The 14,417-nt window shown below is 56.5% G+C and overlaps 1 protein-coding gene across 2 annotated transcripts in view; it reads right to left on the minus strand.

Moving 5' to 3' along the window:
• THSD4 (thrombospondin type 1 domain containing 4) overlaps positions 1-14,417 on the minus strand; it is a 484,948-nt gene that overhangs the window by 405,889 nt on the left and 64,642 nt on the right. For both annotated transcript variants that reach the window (XM_064480753.1, XM_031440907.2), the window contains one exon: positions 1,741-2,102. In XM_064480753.1, the coding sequence (XP_064336823.1) occupies positions 1,741-2,102 (362 nt within the window). The remainder of the gene's footprint in view (positions 1-1,740; positions 2,103-14,417) is intronic.

The raw sequence follows: 14,417 nt of genomic DNA on the forward strand, positions 1-14,417 counted from the left end.
CATTCGTATGTTTCACTGCCAAAATAAACATGTTTGATGATGGAATGTGGCCCCATAGCACATAACCTGTGAAACAGACCCTCAGTTACCTTTCTAAAACCCAAACAGCTCTGAAGGCTAAGATGCACTGGCCGTGAGCGTTGCAGATAAGGGACTGGGCAGCCACGTTATTACGGGGTGGTGGTCGGGATCAAAGGAGACAAGGTCATATCCGCACCTTCACCTGCAGCAGCCCCTCAGTCCCCGAGCAACACTGAAGGGCCCTCGGCTTTCTACGCAGGAAGAGGGGGAAAAAAGGAAGCGTCCTCTCCCAGCTGCTGTCTCCTTTACTCTCCCACTGACAGGCCGCACCAGGCCTCGGCATTCTCCCTTCTTCACCTCGCCCTGCCGTCAACCCGGATTCGGTGAATCATTCAGAATCCAGCTGGAGCACCTTCTCTGTGAAACGGTTGTCCCTCTCCAAGCTCCTACTGACCAGGTCCAGAGTGTGAGGCTGATGGGGGCGGACGGGCGGCACCTCCTCTCCACCTGCAGCTCCGGGCTGGGCCTTCTCACGCGGCTCCAGCCGTAAGGGGAGAGGGTGGCCACCGACGCCAACGTCTAAGCTGCGAGCAGCAGGAGGGGCAAGGCAGCCCGCCTGCTAGTCGCACCTTGCCTGGGATGGGCGTCACCTTGGCTCAGTGACTAAATCGCACGCGTCCTGAGCATGAGAGCCTCGCTCACTCTCTCTGTTCTTCCTGTAAATGTCTGTCTGTTGTTAGTGTCACCGCTTTCGCATTGATATTCTCTCCGAATCGATCGTGGACCCAGAGCGCCCAGCAAATGCTGCTGAATGGGTGCTGGGTGACCTGTCAATGCTGGTTCAGTGATTCGCTGACAAGTGGGGGAGGGAGGGTGTAGCTCCGCGGTGGGGATGCATGTCTAGCATGCGTGAGGTCTCGGTTCGATACCCAGTACCTCCATTAAGTAAAATAATAATAATTAATAAGCAGATAAACCTGATTACCCCTCCCCGCAAAGCAGAGCGCACTGACAAGCTCTTCCGTCCTCTGAGCCCCACCTCCCCAGGGGCGCACGCTGTCGCCTTTCAGGGCTGCACTGCTCTTCCGGCGCCCTATGCCGTTTCTGGAGTTTGTATTTTATTGACCCTAAAAAAAGTCTAGGCCCTTAATTAGCCATATCCTCAAAGTTGTGTGTTCACTCAAAATACTTTGGAGAAAGTTTCTGGAAAAGTTCATAGAATCCTGGAAGCTACAGCCTAGGAAGGGGCAAGTCAGACTCCAGACGCTGGACCCGTCAGAGGGTTCCAAACTCCCAGCCGCTCCTGGAGTAAAAGGCCCCTCGTTTTGTGTCCTCAGCTCCCATGCACAGAGCCCGCGGGCCGCAGGAACCCCCCTTTCCCCCTGCTCTAGGGGCACTAGGGCTGAGGCCTCCCGGCTCCAGGTCCCTCTCTCTTTCACCCCCGCCGCAGGGCTCCCCTAAGGTTGGGGCCTAAGGGCCTCTGAGACGCAGCTTCACTTCAGAGGCTATTCAGAACCACAGAGGGGGTGGGAGTGGCCTCGACGCTTTCAGAGGCTGCAAAATAAATCAAAGGATGAAAGGAGCTCCGTGGAGCCAAGAATTCCTCCCCACCTGGCTGAAGCAAGGCAGTGATACCGCGCGACCTGGGACGCAGAGCAGCGCGGCGCGGCCGGGCGGGGGCGGGGACGGGGACAGGGACAGTGGCGGGCGGGCGAGTACCTTCTGTCCGCGGTGGGCTCGCGGGCCCGGGCCTGCGGGTGCCGGCTGCCCCGCGGCGCCGGGCCCTGGCGGCCGGCGTCGAGGCCGGCGGGGGCGCGGGGCTCCTCGCGGCTCCGGTGCAGCGGCACCGACGTGCGCACGGCCGACACCACGTGGCCCGCGAAGGCGCGCGCGGCGGCCGGGGGCCGCGGAGCCGCGCGCGCGTGGTGCGCGCCGGGCAGGCAGGGCCGCGTCTGCTCCATCACGCCGCCGCTGCAGCTGCGCGAGCAGGCGGACCAGGGGCCCCAGGCGCCCCACACGCCCGGGGCGCCGCCGCCGCCATCCTCGGGGGCGCCCTCGGCCGCCGCCATCCGCTGCGGCACCTGTGGAGACAGAGGCCGGTTAGGGGACCGCACACCGCTCCCGCTGCACCCGCTGAGGCTCTGGATATAACCCGGGAGGCCTGGCCCTCGGGCACGAGTTGGCACGGGGTCTGTGTTAAGATCTGAGAGACAAAATGAATCCAGCCTGGGTTGTATTCGTCTTTACACAGACACGGCCATTACATAGAACTTATATGTATATATATGCGTGGGGCTCTTGGAAGTCTCATGTGGTCCAGGCTTGGGGCATGCCTGGGAGACTGTGCGCCCTCACCTCTTACTCAGGTTTACCCTCAGGAGTCCCCCTTGGCCTCCGATGGGTCCTTGGGATCCAGGCTAGAGGGACAGGGCTTCCCTGAAGCTGCAGAGGTGGCCACGACCAGCGTCTCCATGCGGTAAAGGCAGTGGATACCGGGGCTGAGAGGCCCCGCTCCAGAACCAGGTGCCCAGAGTCACATCCCGGCCACCACCTCTACCAGTGTGCCTGGGAAATTTCTGAACCTCTGTGTGTTCTAAAGAGGGATGGTCCCTCGCTGCCTCTCAGGGCTGTAGGAGATTTGTCAGGTCATCCACTCGCACAGCAGGAGCTGGCAGTGAACACATAGGTGTCAGCGACCATAATGATCAACTCTCCTACTTCCACGGTGAGTCAGGAGAGGTGAAGATGTCAGAAAGCGTTCAAGTTCTTCGCAGAGGGTGACTCTACACTCCTGTTCGTTTGCTGGTCACTCTGCAGAGATCTAGCGTGCCGAGCAAGGCGCTAAGCCTGGGCCCACCGCGTTCCGTCGTGATGCAGGCACGCTCTGAGCGCCGGCTGCACACCAGTGTGGAGCTAGGCCCCGAGGACAAGGAGAAAAGCACCCCGGGTCACGCGAGTGGCCAGGACCCAGTGGCAGAAGAGCTCCACGCAGCGAGTGCAAGACTGGGGGAGGCTCCGGGCACTGGGTGCCTGGTGCGGAGGTGAGGGGCTGAGAAGGCCTTGGAGGAGGCACCCCACTTGGTGCCAGATACACCTGTAATTTCTAGTCCTCCAGCAGCCCTGGCTCCTACCACTCTCCCCTTTCAGAGATGAGGTTTCCCACCTGAGGTTCAGAGAGTGTGACCTGCCCAGGTCAAGTGGCCGCCGTTGGGTTTGGACTGGCGTCTCCCCAGCCCCCAGTGCCCGCAGCTCCGGCACACCACGCTCTCTCCCCAGCAGACAGTCACTCTTGCGTTTCTGGGCCCTTCTCCTGGAATGTCCTTCTTACCCTTGGGATGCCGAGCAACACTGACTTTGCTTAAAATGTGGGGTTTTCAGTGAACCTTGGGCATAAATGCCTCCAGACTACCTTGGCTTTTTTTTTTTTTTTTTTAAGATGTTGGTTTTCAGCAGCATTGTTTGGTCCGAGCCTGAAGACCTTTCACAGTTACACCCCTCTGTCCCCACGATACCCCTGAGCAGTGGGAAGGTACAGGGACTTTCTCCTTTGTGTGGAACAAATCAGAATAGGCTGAACCCCTTCACACCCCGTGGGAACGAGACATGGAGCTAAGATTACCCCAGAGCGGGCCTAGGACTCAGAGGATGAAGAACCCCACCGAAGTGCCCAAGGTAAGTGCTCAGGAAGTGGGAGCCGCTGCTGCCGCTGGCACTGGAGTCCCTAACGCCCTGCAGGGCTCCACTCTGAGGCAGAGTCCTTGCCCCCAGGTGCTCAGTTACCCCGAAGCCATGGGGCTTGTATAATTGGGGCCGCCTGCCTTCAACTACACTCTCGGATACAGAGGGGTCTCTGGGTGACCCTGACAGCTTAGGCTGGGTTCCTGAAGGTTCAGTGAGTAACCGAACCAGGAAGAGTGAGAGGGCGGAGGGGCCCAGGGAGCAAACAAGCATCTAATCAGAGGTTTAAGCCCAGGCTGGACGTCAGACAGCCAGTGTGGGAGCCATGTTCCGAGAGCCACAGCGAGAGGTCCAGGGTGACGCGGAGTGGAGCCCACGGGACACACGGCCAGGGCAGGGCCAGGACCGAAGGCTCTGTGGTCGGAGGGCTGCAGTTTTCTTCCCACCAGGATGTGAGCAGCAGGCGGGGGGTGGGCACAGGAACAGCAAATACACTCAACTCATCCCCACGAAGCTGGGGACCCAGGAGGGAAGGCCTGTGCTGCTGCAGACACAACACAGATCAAACAAAGGACAAGCTTCTGTTCTTTCCTCTCCTCCCTCACGTGTCCTGATTGACTGGTATTAGACCAATGGTGGATTCGCTGAGATTGTTGTAAAACAATGTGTCAAATCGGGCCACAGTCTTGATCCAGAAGTAACCCCTAGAGCCTGTGTGGTGGGCTGAGTGGTCCCCGCTCCCGAAGAGGTGCCCGTGCCCCACCCCCAGAACCTGTAAATGTGACCTTTTTGAGGAAGAGGGCCCTTGTGGGTGTAATTAAGTTAAGGATCTTGCAATGAGGTCATCCTAGCTTTTCCGGGTGGCCCCTAAATCTGACGACAAGTGTCCTTAGAAGGCGCAGAAGAGAAGACACAGAGGGGAAGGCCACGTGACCACGGGGGCAGAGACGGGAGGCCCGCAGCCACAGGCCGGGGGCCGCCACAAGCTGCAAGACTCAGGGCAGGACTGCCCCTCGTAACTGGAAGGTCACACCTTGATTTTGAACTTCCGGCCTCCAGAACTGTGAGGGAATACATTTCTGGTGTGGTAAGCCACCAAGTTTGTGGTTCTTTGTGACAACAGCCCTAAGACACTAACACCATGTGTCGGTGCTCCCAGGACCAGGAAGGACGGCGGTGGGCTTCGCTGGGCTCCTCGTCCGGGTCCGGCCCTGGGCACACGGCTCACCTGCACGGTGTGGGCGCCACCAGCCCCAGGTTCCACTTTACAGGGCCCCGAGCCACCCTGGGAGGCTGGTTATTTTGGCCCTTTTACAGGAAGAAACTGGGGCCCCGAGAAGATGTGTGACTTGCCCACAGCCTCAGGCCAACGAGGGGTGCAGGCAGGACTGAAACTGAGGTCCCTGGATTCCTAGTCTAGCGTTTTTTTTTTTTTTTTTTCCCCAGGCAGCCTGGTGCCTCCCTGCCTGTGTTGCTGGTGGAAAACAGAAGGGTAAAATAAGGAGAAATAAACCCACTTCGATAGTTCTTCCAGCAGAAGGATAATCGGGAGGAACGTACAAAGGCAGAAGCATGCTCCTGGCACATTTGGACGTTTCCTTTGCCCTCATTAACAGATAACTCGGGCTGTAACGCGTGGATTAGCCGCACAGCTAGACTGAAAAGCCACTTCCTAGAAGTAATCCCACCCTTAATTCAGTTTCCTGTTGCCAAACTGGGCAGGGTCCCCGGGGAGAGAAGCCATGAAACCACATTCCATCCGGTTCTATTCATAAGAATTCTCTAATTTGTAAAGTTGAATTATGGTGAGTGACTTGAAATTCCATCTCAGTCCCCATGGTGGGAATCCAGCCACATGCTCCAGAAGTGTACACAGCCAGAAACGGGGGAAAAGACAGAGAAACAGAAAGGAAGGAAGGGGGGAAATGCAGAGAAAGAGAAAGAAAGGAAGAAAAACTTTTTTTAGATAAAGGGAGGAGAGCTTTGGAGGCCAGCTTCCCAGCTGCACCACTCTCTCTCCCCACCCTGCTCCTTCTCAGCCCTCCTAAAGACCCTCCTGCCTCCTCCTTTCCTGATGGTCTGGGAGTTTTCTGGGAAACCTTCCAAGTGTTCTGAGACGTAATATTCCTAAAATTAGGACTAACTAACAGGCCCTCAGTTAGTCAGCGACAAACAGCAAAACCAAAGACATGGTGAAAGACAAAAACAAACAAATAATAGAAACACGAAGCCTTGTAAACGGCCAGCACTCTGTCCCTTCCCCGAGACACACGCAGTGTGTAGAGACTGAGGCAGAAAACATGAGGCGCTTCTCAAATGACCCCAAACTGCTGATTTCCCTCGTTTATAAAGAGTGCTAGCAAATCCGTAAGAAAAAGACAAACAAGCCATGGAAGGAGGGGCAAAGGCCACGCACGAGTGAGTGGTTTACAGGCGTCTGGACTCGGTGTGTGTGTCCCCCTCGAAGTTCCGGTGCTGAAGTCCTGCCCCACTGTGATGGCATATGGAGGTGGGGCCTTTGGGGGTTAACCAGGCTTAGAAGATGGCACCGGTGTGGGACTAGCATCCTTAGAAGAGGAAGAGCGACTAGAACTAACTCCCTCTCAGAGGACACAGTGAGAAGCCAGCCACCTGCAAGCCAGGGACAGGGCCCCCACTGGGGAACCAGACCTGCCAGCACCTTGACCTTGGACTTTCCCAGCCTCTGGAACTGCGAGACATAAATTCCTGTTGTCTGAGTCGCCCAGTGAACGGGGTTCTGTTATAGCCACCCAGGCTGAGCAGCTGAGGAAAACAAACACAGTACACACACAGCACAGCACATGGAAAGAAATGAACGCAAGCGAACACGGCGGAATCCCGTTTTACCCCCATCAGATCAGCAAAGATGATAAAGTTGGACGACACTGACGTGGCCGGAACGCTCGCTACTGGCGGGAGTCTGAGTTGGGGCACTTCTTTGCAGGGGACGCCGCAGTCCCCACCCAACTTTCAGTGCACGTACCCTCTAGCTAATAGGTCTGCTCTCAGTCATCCACCCTATAGAAGCGCTCAAAACTAGTGCATGAATGTGTACACAGAAGGACTTTTACTGCCTCATTTTTTGTAAGAACAAAATCCCCAAACTCTGCAAACAACCTAAATGTCCGTGAGGAGGAGCTTGGTTAAGTCTCCCAAACCCAGTCCGTCCAAACGCTGGGACACCACTTCGCTGCTCAGATGAGGTGGACTTGCGTCTGTTAAAGCTGACAGCTAATGCATTAATCAGTGAGAAAAAGCCAAGCGGTAGGACGGCATTTAGGGAATAGACCCACTTACAGATCATTAGGTGGAAACAAATAATTATTGCTCTTTGATCTTCTGTTAAGAAAAAGTGATATCCTGCTGTAAGGAGAGGCGTGGGTGGTGAAGTGCATACTGGATGGCTTCAGCCTCCCAGGAAAGAGGTGAGATCTGCCACTGAAAGCAGGAGGCAGCCTGGACGGTGACAGAAAGAAGATGTAATCAGGAGACGCAAGACATACCCGCTCTTTGCCTGAACTGCTTCAACACAAGCTCTGCGTCCGATGCAAGACGCATTTCAAGCAGTTCTGCTTCCAGCCTGCCGATGTGGTCACGGACGCAGGGTGCCCGAGTGGAGGAAGCATGGGTTTTGAAAATACACGTAAGAAACAAAATGCCCTCTGTATCCACCGGTTCCACACCTTGGGTTCCGCCAACCTCAGACTGAAAGCATTCGGAGAAGCAAATGCCGGAGAGTCCCCAAAAGCAAAACTTGACTTTGCCTTGACCTGGCAACTCTTTACATGACGTTGGCGTCGCACTTACAACTATTTATAGAGCCTTTGCGTCGTGCTGGGTACGAGGAGTGACCTAGAGGCGACGTGAAGTGCGTGGGAGGACGCACAGCTTACACACACCTCGCCACTTCACAGAAAGGACTTGCGCGGCTGCAGGTTCTGGAAGCCTGGGGGTCCTGGAACCAATCCCTGCGTAGCCAGGGACGGACTGTGATGCAGGTCTGGCAGCATTGCTGGGTAGATGATGTGAATAACGCGGTGAAGCATCACACACACCACCCGCCCGCGCACGAGCGCGGAGGACCCCCGTTTCCTCCCTGCGCTGGGAGAGCTCCGTCACCAAGCTCTGCAACGCGTAAGCTGCGGGCCCAGCCCTCAGGTCAGACGGGCGCTCTCTCGGTTCCACTGGAGGTTTGCAAGAACAGGGGCAGTGGGGGTGTCAAAGTAAACTAACAGGATTAGAAGAGAAGACCTGTCTCAGGCCGCACACCGTGCCACGCCCTTTCCCCGGAGATGAGGCTCGGCCAGGTCCAGGGCGAGGTTAGGGGCGAGGAGGAGGCATGCTCTGGGCCTTCTAACAGCCCCTTCCTCTCGCACAGACGACGGCTTGACGTCCTGCTGCCTGTGGCAGGCCACCGTGGGGCACGGGCCAGGGAGCAGAGAACGGGGAAGGCACTCGGAGAAGCAGAAGAACCGAGGCGGTCACAGCCCTGTTTAAGTCAAGAGGTGGAGGCGGAACTAAAGGGGGAACTGACGTCCCCCAAAGGCTTGGGGTTCGGAGCTGGATGCCGTAACACTCTGGGGCCGGCTGTGTGGAAGTTAGGAATGCGTGTGTGAATGCACACCGATGGCACGATGCACGTGCAGGGCGGCCCGGCACTCGTTCCCCTTTCCCGGGGTCCTTTAGGAATTCGCCCCTCCACGCTGGATGCAGTGTGACAGCGACGCATTCAGGGACGCTGCCGGCTGGAGCCAAGGTAAGCAAGGTGTGCCAACCAACACTGCCTGGACTCTGAATCTCCAGGGAAGTGGCTAAGAGCCCACCAGTGGCTTGGGCCCTTCGTCCCACCCCACTGCCCGCACTCTGGGCCCCTTCCTGTCGCTCTCCGGAGTGCCAGGCGCCTGCCTGCTTCCTAGGTTGGTTCTGGGAAATTCCCTGTTACTCATATTTGTTTCTGTGGCTTGTGGCTGGCAGTGAAGAACTCTGAATGAAATCTAAGTGGTTGCAAATATTATAATACACAGATGAAGTGTTATAACTGAGATAATGTGAAATAAGCCGGGTCTGCCGTTGGCACAGGACTTGGAGAGGAAGCAATGATTGGGATGTGACCCAAGGTGGTCCTGATGCAGTAGGAGCCTTGGGACTGAGGGAGTCCAGGGCTGGAGGGGTGTGGAGACCACAGCTGACCACAGGCCAGCGCAACCAGAGAGCCAGGGTCTCCATGAGATGAGAGGGGCCGAGCGAGGAGGGGGCCACAGGGACAGACAGCGAGCGGTCTTAGGGAAGGACTGGAGGGCCTGAGGGGTTGTGGCTGTGCTTTATTTCACTGTCGTCTTCAAAAGGATGGACATACGTGACGAAAACAGAAAGACGGTCAAGTCAACGAGGGCTTCATGACAATGAAGCGTCACAGCCAGGACCCACACAGCACAACGTGGATACAGCCCTGCAACCTAACACCAGGTGAGAAATGCTGAACGCAAGCTTGTGGCTGCACCGTGACTACAATCATGTAAAGAGTCCGCAGGCACAGCCTGGAAGGGGACGTGGAAAAACGGAAACACACAATCTGTTACCGCAGCTGGACCCAGGGTCAGTTTTCTTGTGATTTAAGAAGGTTCCGTCATGGTTACACTATTGCTCGCTCAATAAATAAAGAATAAATATATTAAATGGAGAAAAATTCAGGCACAGGGTAGACAGAGTTGGCGGTGGTCCTCCTTCCAGTCCAGAGAGCTCTGGGAATTTCCCATTCCCACCAGTAGATCCCTAACTGGGAACAGCTCTGCATGTTTTCAGTGTATTTGGTTTCGCTACTAATGTGAAATCATGTAAAATATCACTGGTTTCTAATTTTCTTTCTACAAAATTAAACCCGCCATCTGTTCTTCATCGAAAACAAGTCACATGCAGAGTCGGACGTTCTGAGGTCTCTTTCTGGAGGAGACTGGAAAACGGAGGTTTGGTTTCAGCCACATAACCAAGTCAACCCACTACAGCAAACGTGACAAAAGCACACCTTGGGGTCTGAGCCCAGAGAGTAGAGTCTTGGAGAGCACGTGAACGCGGGGACACCGAGCCGGGACATGCGTTCCCTGGGCGGGTGCGTCTGGGTAAGGAAGCTCCAGACTCCAAGCAGGCCGCAGGGAAGGACCTCCATGAGGGTTTTCTCCGAGGCCCAACTTCAGCCCCACACCTCAACCGCCAACCTCAACTCTGACACAACACACTGTAAAAGCCCCGAATTGTATCTCTCCGCATAACGTCAACGCCGCCAGCTGCAAAATGAATGTAGGAGTCTGGCAAATCCAGGAGATTGGACCGCAGCGCACTCAGCCTTGACCGCTGCGCCGGAACCCTCCACGTCGTGGTTTACACAGAAGTGACTTCGACAAACGCACTTCAGGGACAGTTAAAAGGATGCATTTGTACAGAACCATAGCAAGGAAGGAGTGAGTGGAGGCCAAGGGAGAGGGAGAGATGTGTGGAGGGAGGAATGCCAGGCCTGAGCCAAAGCCGGAGCCGTTCAGAGGGAAATCCATCCACAGTCACCCAGCAGCTGAGCCGCTGTGAGTGTGGTGGGCCTGCGGCTTCCAGCCCTGTCTGCCAGGCCCTCAGGCCCCCTCCCAACGCCCGCGTCCTCCCAGGTGGCGAATCCTCACAGTAAGTTATCTCAGGTACATCAAACTCTACCGCATGCATCCACAAATACGGTACTGAGTACATGCTGAGACCCAGACGCTGGAGAGCCGCACGGAGACGCCCGCGTCCTCCCACCCCCAGTCTTGTGCTGTTTCTCCACGTGTGACCCACGTGGCAGCCACAGCAGAACCACTCTCACGTCTCCTTGAGACGTGCAGATTCCTGGCTGCCACACCAGAACATGCATTTCACACGAGCTTCCCCCAGCGGTCTGAGTGCGCCCTCTGGTTTGAGAGCCACTGGCCCCTGGAGGCCTCTAGGTGAGACACTCGGAGGAAAACACTCAGCCAAGCATGCCCTCTGGGCTGTGGGCCCCCCCCACAGGCTGCCACTTCCTGAGCCCCCAGATACTCCGTCCAAGTAGAGGCCAACCTGCAGTCCGTCACAGGGCACAGGAAGACCCTCAGAGACGGGCCCTGCCTAACGTGGAATCCACGCTGAGCAGACCGCGTCTGAAACGTGCTTTGAAGGACAGAGGATCAACAGGAGCCGTGGAAAAGACGGAAGCAGAGGGAAGGGAGACCCGCGGGGAACGCAGGGCCGGGCCCGTGCCCTGGTCCCAAGTCTGCTGTCACTCACTTTCTGACTTGGGGCAAGTCAGTCTGCGGCTCGGGACCTCAGTCTCCGTATCAGTAACCTGAGCCGGCTGGGCTTGATGAGGGCTGGGGTCCCTTCCAGTGCTAACAGGCTCTGATTTTTCCTGGAAGAGCACTGACATTCCTTGCCACACACTGATTCGCTTCGAGTACCACAAAAGAGAGGCAGTCCCATAGGTGGTGCCCAGGGGCCCCCACTGCCAGCAAAGACGGGCTCTAAGCGCAGAAGACCGTCCCTAAGCGCGTCGCCCGGGAGGCCCGACGCCTTTCCACGCTGCTCAGAGGCAGGGCCCGGCCAGGGTGATAGAATGCGGTAAATATTTGAATGTGATCTGCATAATGGGAAACACTCTCCCTGCTGAAACTGAGCGGGTTCTCTCATCACCAGCCGCAGGGGAACCACCCTCGGTTACAGCCAGAAAGCGGCGCCCCGCGGGGCTCCGCGGTTCCTCGGGAGGCAGGAGCCGCCGCCTGCTGTGTTCTTCGGCTCGGTGGCTCGTCCACTTGGCCTCATGCTCTCAACAGCAGTCGCCTACCCGCAAACCCAAGCCGACCAGGGCAGTCAAAACAGTGAGCAGGCCACACAATACAGAGCGCCGGCTTCTGGACCCGGAGGCTGACCAGAGGAGCCGCAGCCTTCCGGGGGGTTCTGCCTGGTGCCTGCGCCGTCTGCCGCGGGTCAGCATCCAGCACTGCCCAGCAAGCCGCTGGGCTCTGCAGGCTCCTGTGAGGAAGGGAATTTGAAAGCAGCGCAGAGCAGAGCTCCCAGTGGGTGTTCTGTAGACACTCCGCTGCGTGAGTGAGGGGGACCGCACACGGGCTGAGGTGCGACCCACTTGGACTCCCTTGCTCAGTCTTTCCCTTGCCCACGCCGGCCTCCCCACGCCACCAGAGCTCTTGTACCTAGCCCTGCTGTGTTACTCCCTTGCTCACCTTTGTCTCTTGAGTTCTCACTCAGAAAGGCAAGATCTAAACTCACTCTCGACTGTGGCACTCCAGCCTTTCATAAACCAGCCTCACCCTTCCTTTCCAGCCTGCCCTTCACTGCTGCCCGACCAGTGCTCACAGCGAGCAGGAAGCCCCCTCCCGGCCCCTGCCGTCACCCCGCTGTCCCCTCGGCTCCCGTGCTCTCGCCCTTCTCCCCTCCCGCTCTGCCTGGGAGCTCCCACTCAGCTCCCGAGACCTTTCCCCTCCAGGCCAAACAGCCTCTCTCCCGTGCTCCGGGGCCGCCACCCACATCCCTCTGCACAGCACTGACCACCTGGCACTGTGACCATCCGCGCACACAGCCATCTCCCCAGCGACCCCGTGAGCTCCCCGAGGCAGGGATTAGCCCCATTTATCTTTGTGCTCCGTCTGCTCTCTCTAACAGCACCTTACAGAGTCTGTCACCTGGCAAGGCCCTCGGAAAATATGCGGTGGATGGATGAATGACAAGTGTACCAGCCACTTGGTGTCCTGCTCTGTGGAAGGTCCAGCACCTCCTCTCTGCAGAGCAGCACGTGCCCAGGCTGTCCAGCCACTTGGCTGATGACCCGTGACGCCCTGCTTCCCTCCCTTCCTCCGCATGCCTAGGTGACAGCCTCCTGTCTCTTCGAAGGAAGGTGCTCAGCGTCAGCTCCCCTGACGATCCCCTGCTTGCTGAAAGGTCTCTCTCCTCGACTCCAGCACACCACACCGCCCTGGATTTCCCCCTAAACTTGGAGCTCTCTCCTCCTCTTCTAGCACCTGGTTCTTCCATCTGCTGGCTTCTCCCCTTCCATCTGCCCTTCGAATGTTAGGGCTCCACGCTCGGCTTTCCCATCTAACTCAGACCTTCTGAAGGGCAACACCACTGCGTCGGCGGCGGCCTGCGTGTTCTCGTGTCCCTTATTGACGGGTAGCCCCGATTCCCTTCCAGACCACCAACTCGACACGCCCACCAGGATGACACGTGGGCTTCTCATGCTCAGTGTCGCCCAGCCAGGACCTGATGCCTGCCCCATCTCCCGGTTCACCCAGAAGTGGTCCCAGCCCCGCTCCCTGCCACCAACTGGACATAAAACCCTGCCAGCTGGGCCTCAAAAATATCTCTGGTCTCTGTCCCACGGCCTCCATCCCCACGGCCCAAGCTCTCACTGCCATTTGCTCTTACTTGGTCTCTATCCATCCAACCTCCCTTCCCCCCACTTCCAGAATTACATTCTTAAAAATCACATCATCCGAGACCCATGTTTGTTGACCGCCCGGAGCTCCGCTCTGCGCCCAGAACCAAGTCTAGCCCCTCAGCCTGGTTCCCAAGGCCCTTCCCTCTTTGACCTCCCTGGACCTTCAGGCCCCCTGCCAGCTCTCCGCTTTTCTTACCTTCTCACTCAACCACAGCAGGTCCTTACCCGGCCCTGGGCCTCGTATAACCCGAGTCCCTGGGGTCCTCCGCCCTCCCTCAGCCCGATCCTTACTTCACCTGACAAACTGCTGCTCATTCTTAAAGACCCGTGGGATGTTACGCCCCTTCGCAGGCCCCCCAGCCCCCCAGGCAGGGACAGCTGCTCCGCCCTTCGGGCGTCCACTCGACTGTATTCCGCCACAGCTCCTTTCCTGATGTTTCATACCCCAAGCTGTACAATGAAATCAAGGAGAAGTTTCTTACGCACACTCACAAACGGAGTAGGTACAAGACTGAAAAACAAACCAGGAACGTCAAATGAACAATATTAATTTAATGGGGCGGACGGTGGATGAGATGAAGCCGACCTTGTGGGGTCTCACGATAGGAAGCACTGAAGTCTCTGACGGATCACGTGCTGACCAAGTTCTTTTGAATCTGAGCAGGACGGACCATTGTTTGAGTTGGTACTTTTTCCTTTTGAAAAATGAACTTGCTTTAAACCACCAATCATTCATTGAGAAGAGCCGATCTATAAGGCTGGAAAAGACCCGAAAATGCTGCTTAAGGAAAAGAATTCACTTCTACTTACAACTGTACTGACTGCAAATGAGCTGGTGTAAGCTGGGTCACCAAAGGCAGAACCGTGTTACACAGGAAGGTGGCACGGTTCCGGCCTCCCTGGGACAGGGTCTTTGGAGATTGGTACCCCACGTGGTATCTCTATATCCCCACCCACTTATGGATTCAAAATTTAAAAAATCTTTTCTTACAATAATGGAGGTATTTAGCTAATAAACTGTCACTTGGATTATCCAGAACAGGTTTACATGAATATTTTTAGGTTCTCATCAAAATGAAAATTCTAAACTAAAAAAAAAAATTGTTTTAATTTAAGTTGCAGACCACCCATAACATACCAAAGACTCCAGGGAGCTATGGGCCCTCAGCTTATAAAACACTGTTTAATTTTAAAGAAAAATGATAAGGCTCAGAGCCAGGATGTGACCCCCGGCTGGGCTGGCTCCAAA

Source organism: Camelus dromedarius, chromosome 29, assembly GCF_036321535.1.
Source record: "Camelus dromedarius isolate mCamDro1 chromosome 29, mCamDro1.pat, whole genome shotgun sequence".
Classification (NCBI taxonomy): Eukaryota; Metazoa; Chordata; class Mammalia; order Artiodactyla; family Camelidae; genus Camelus; species Camelus dromedarius.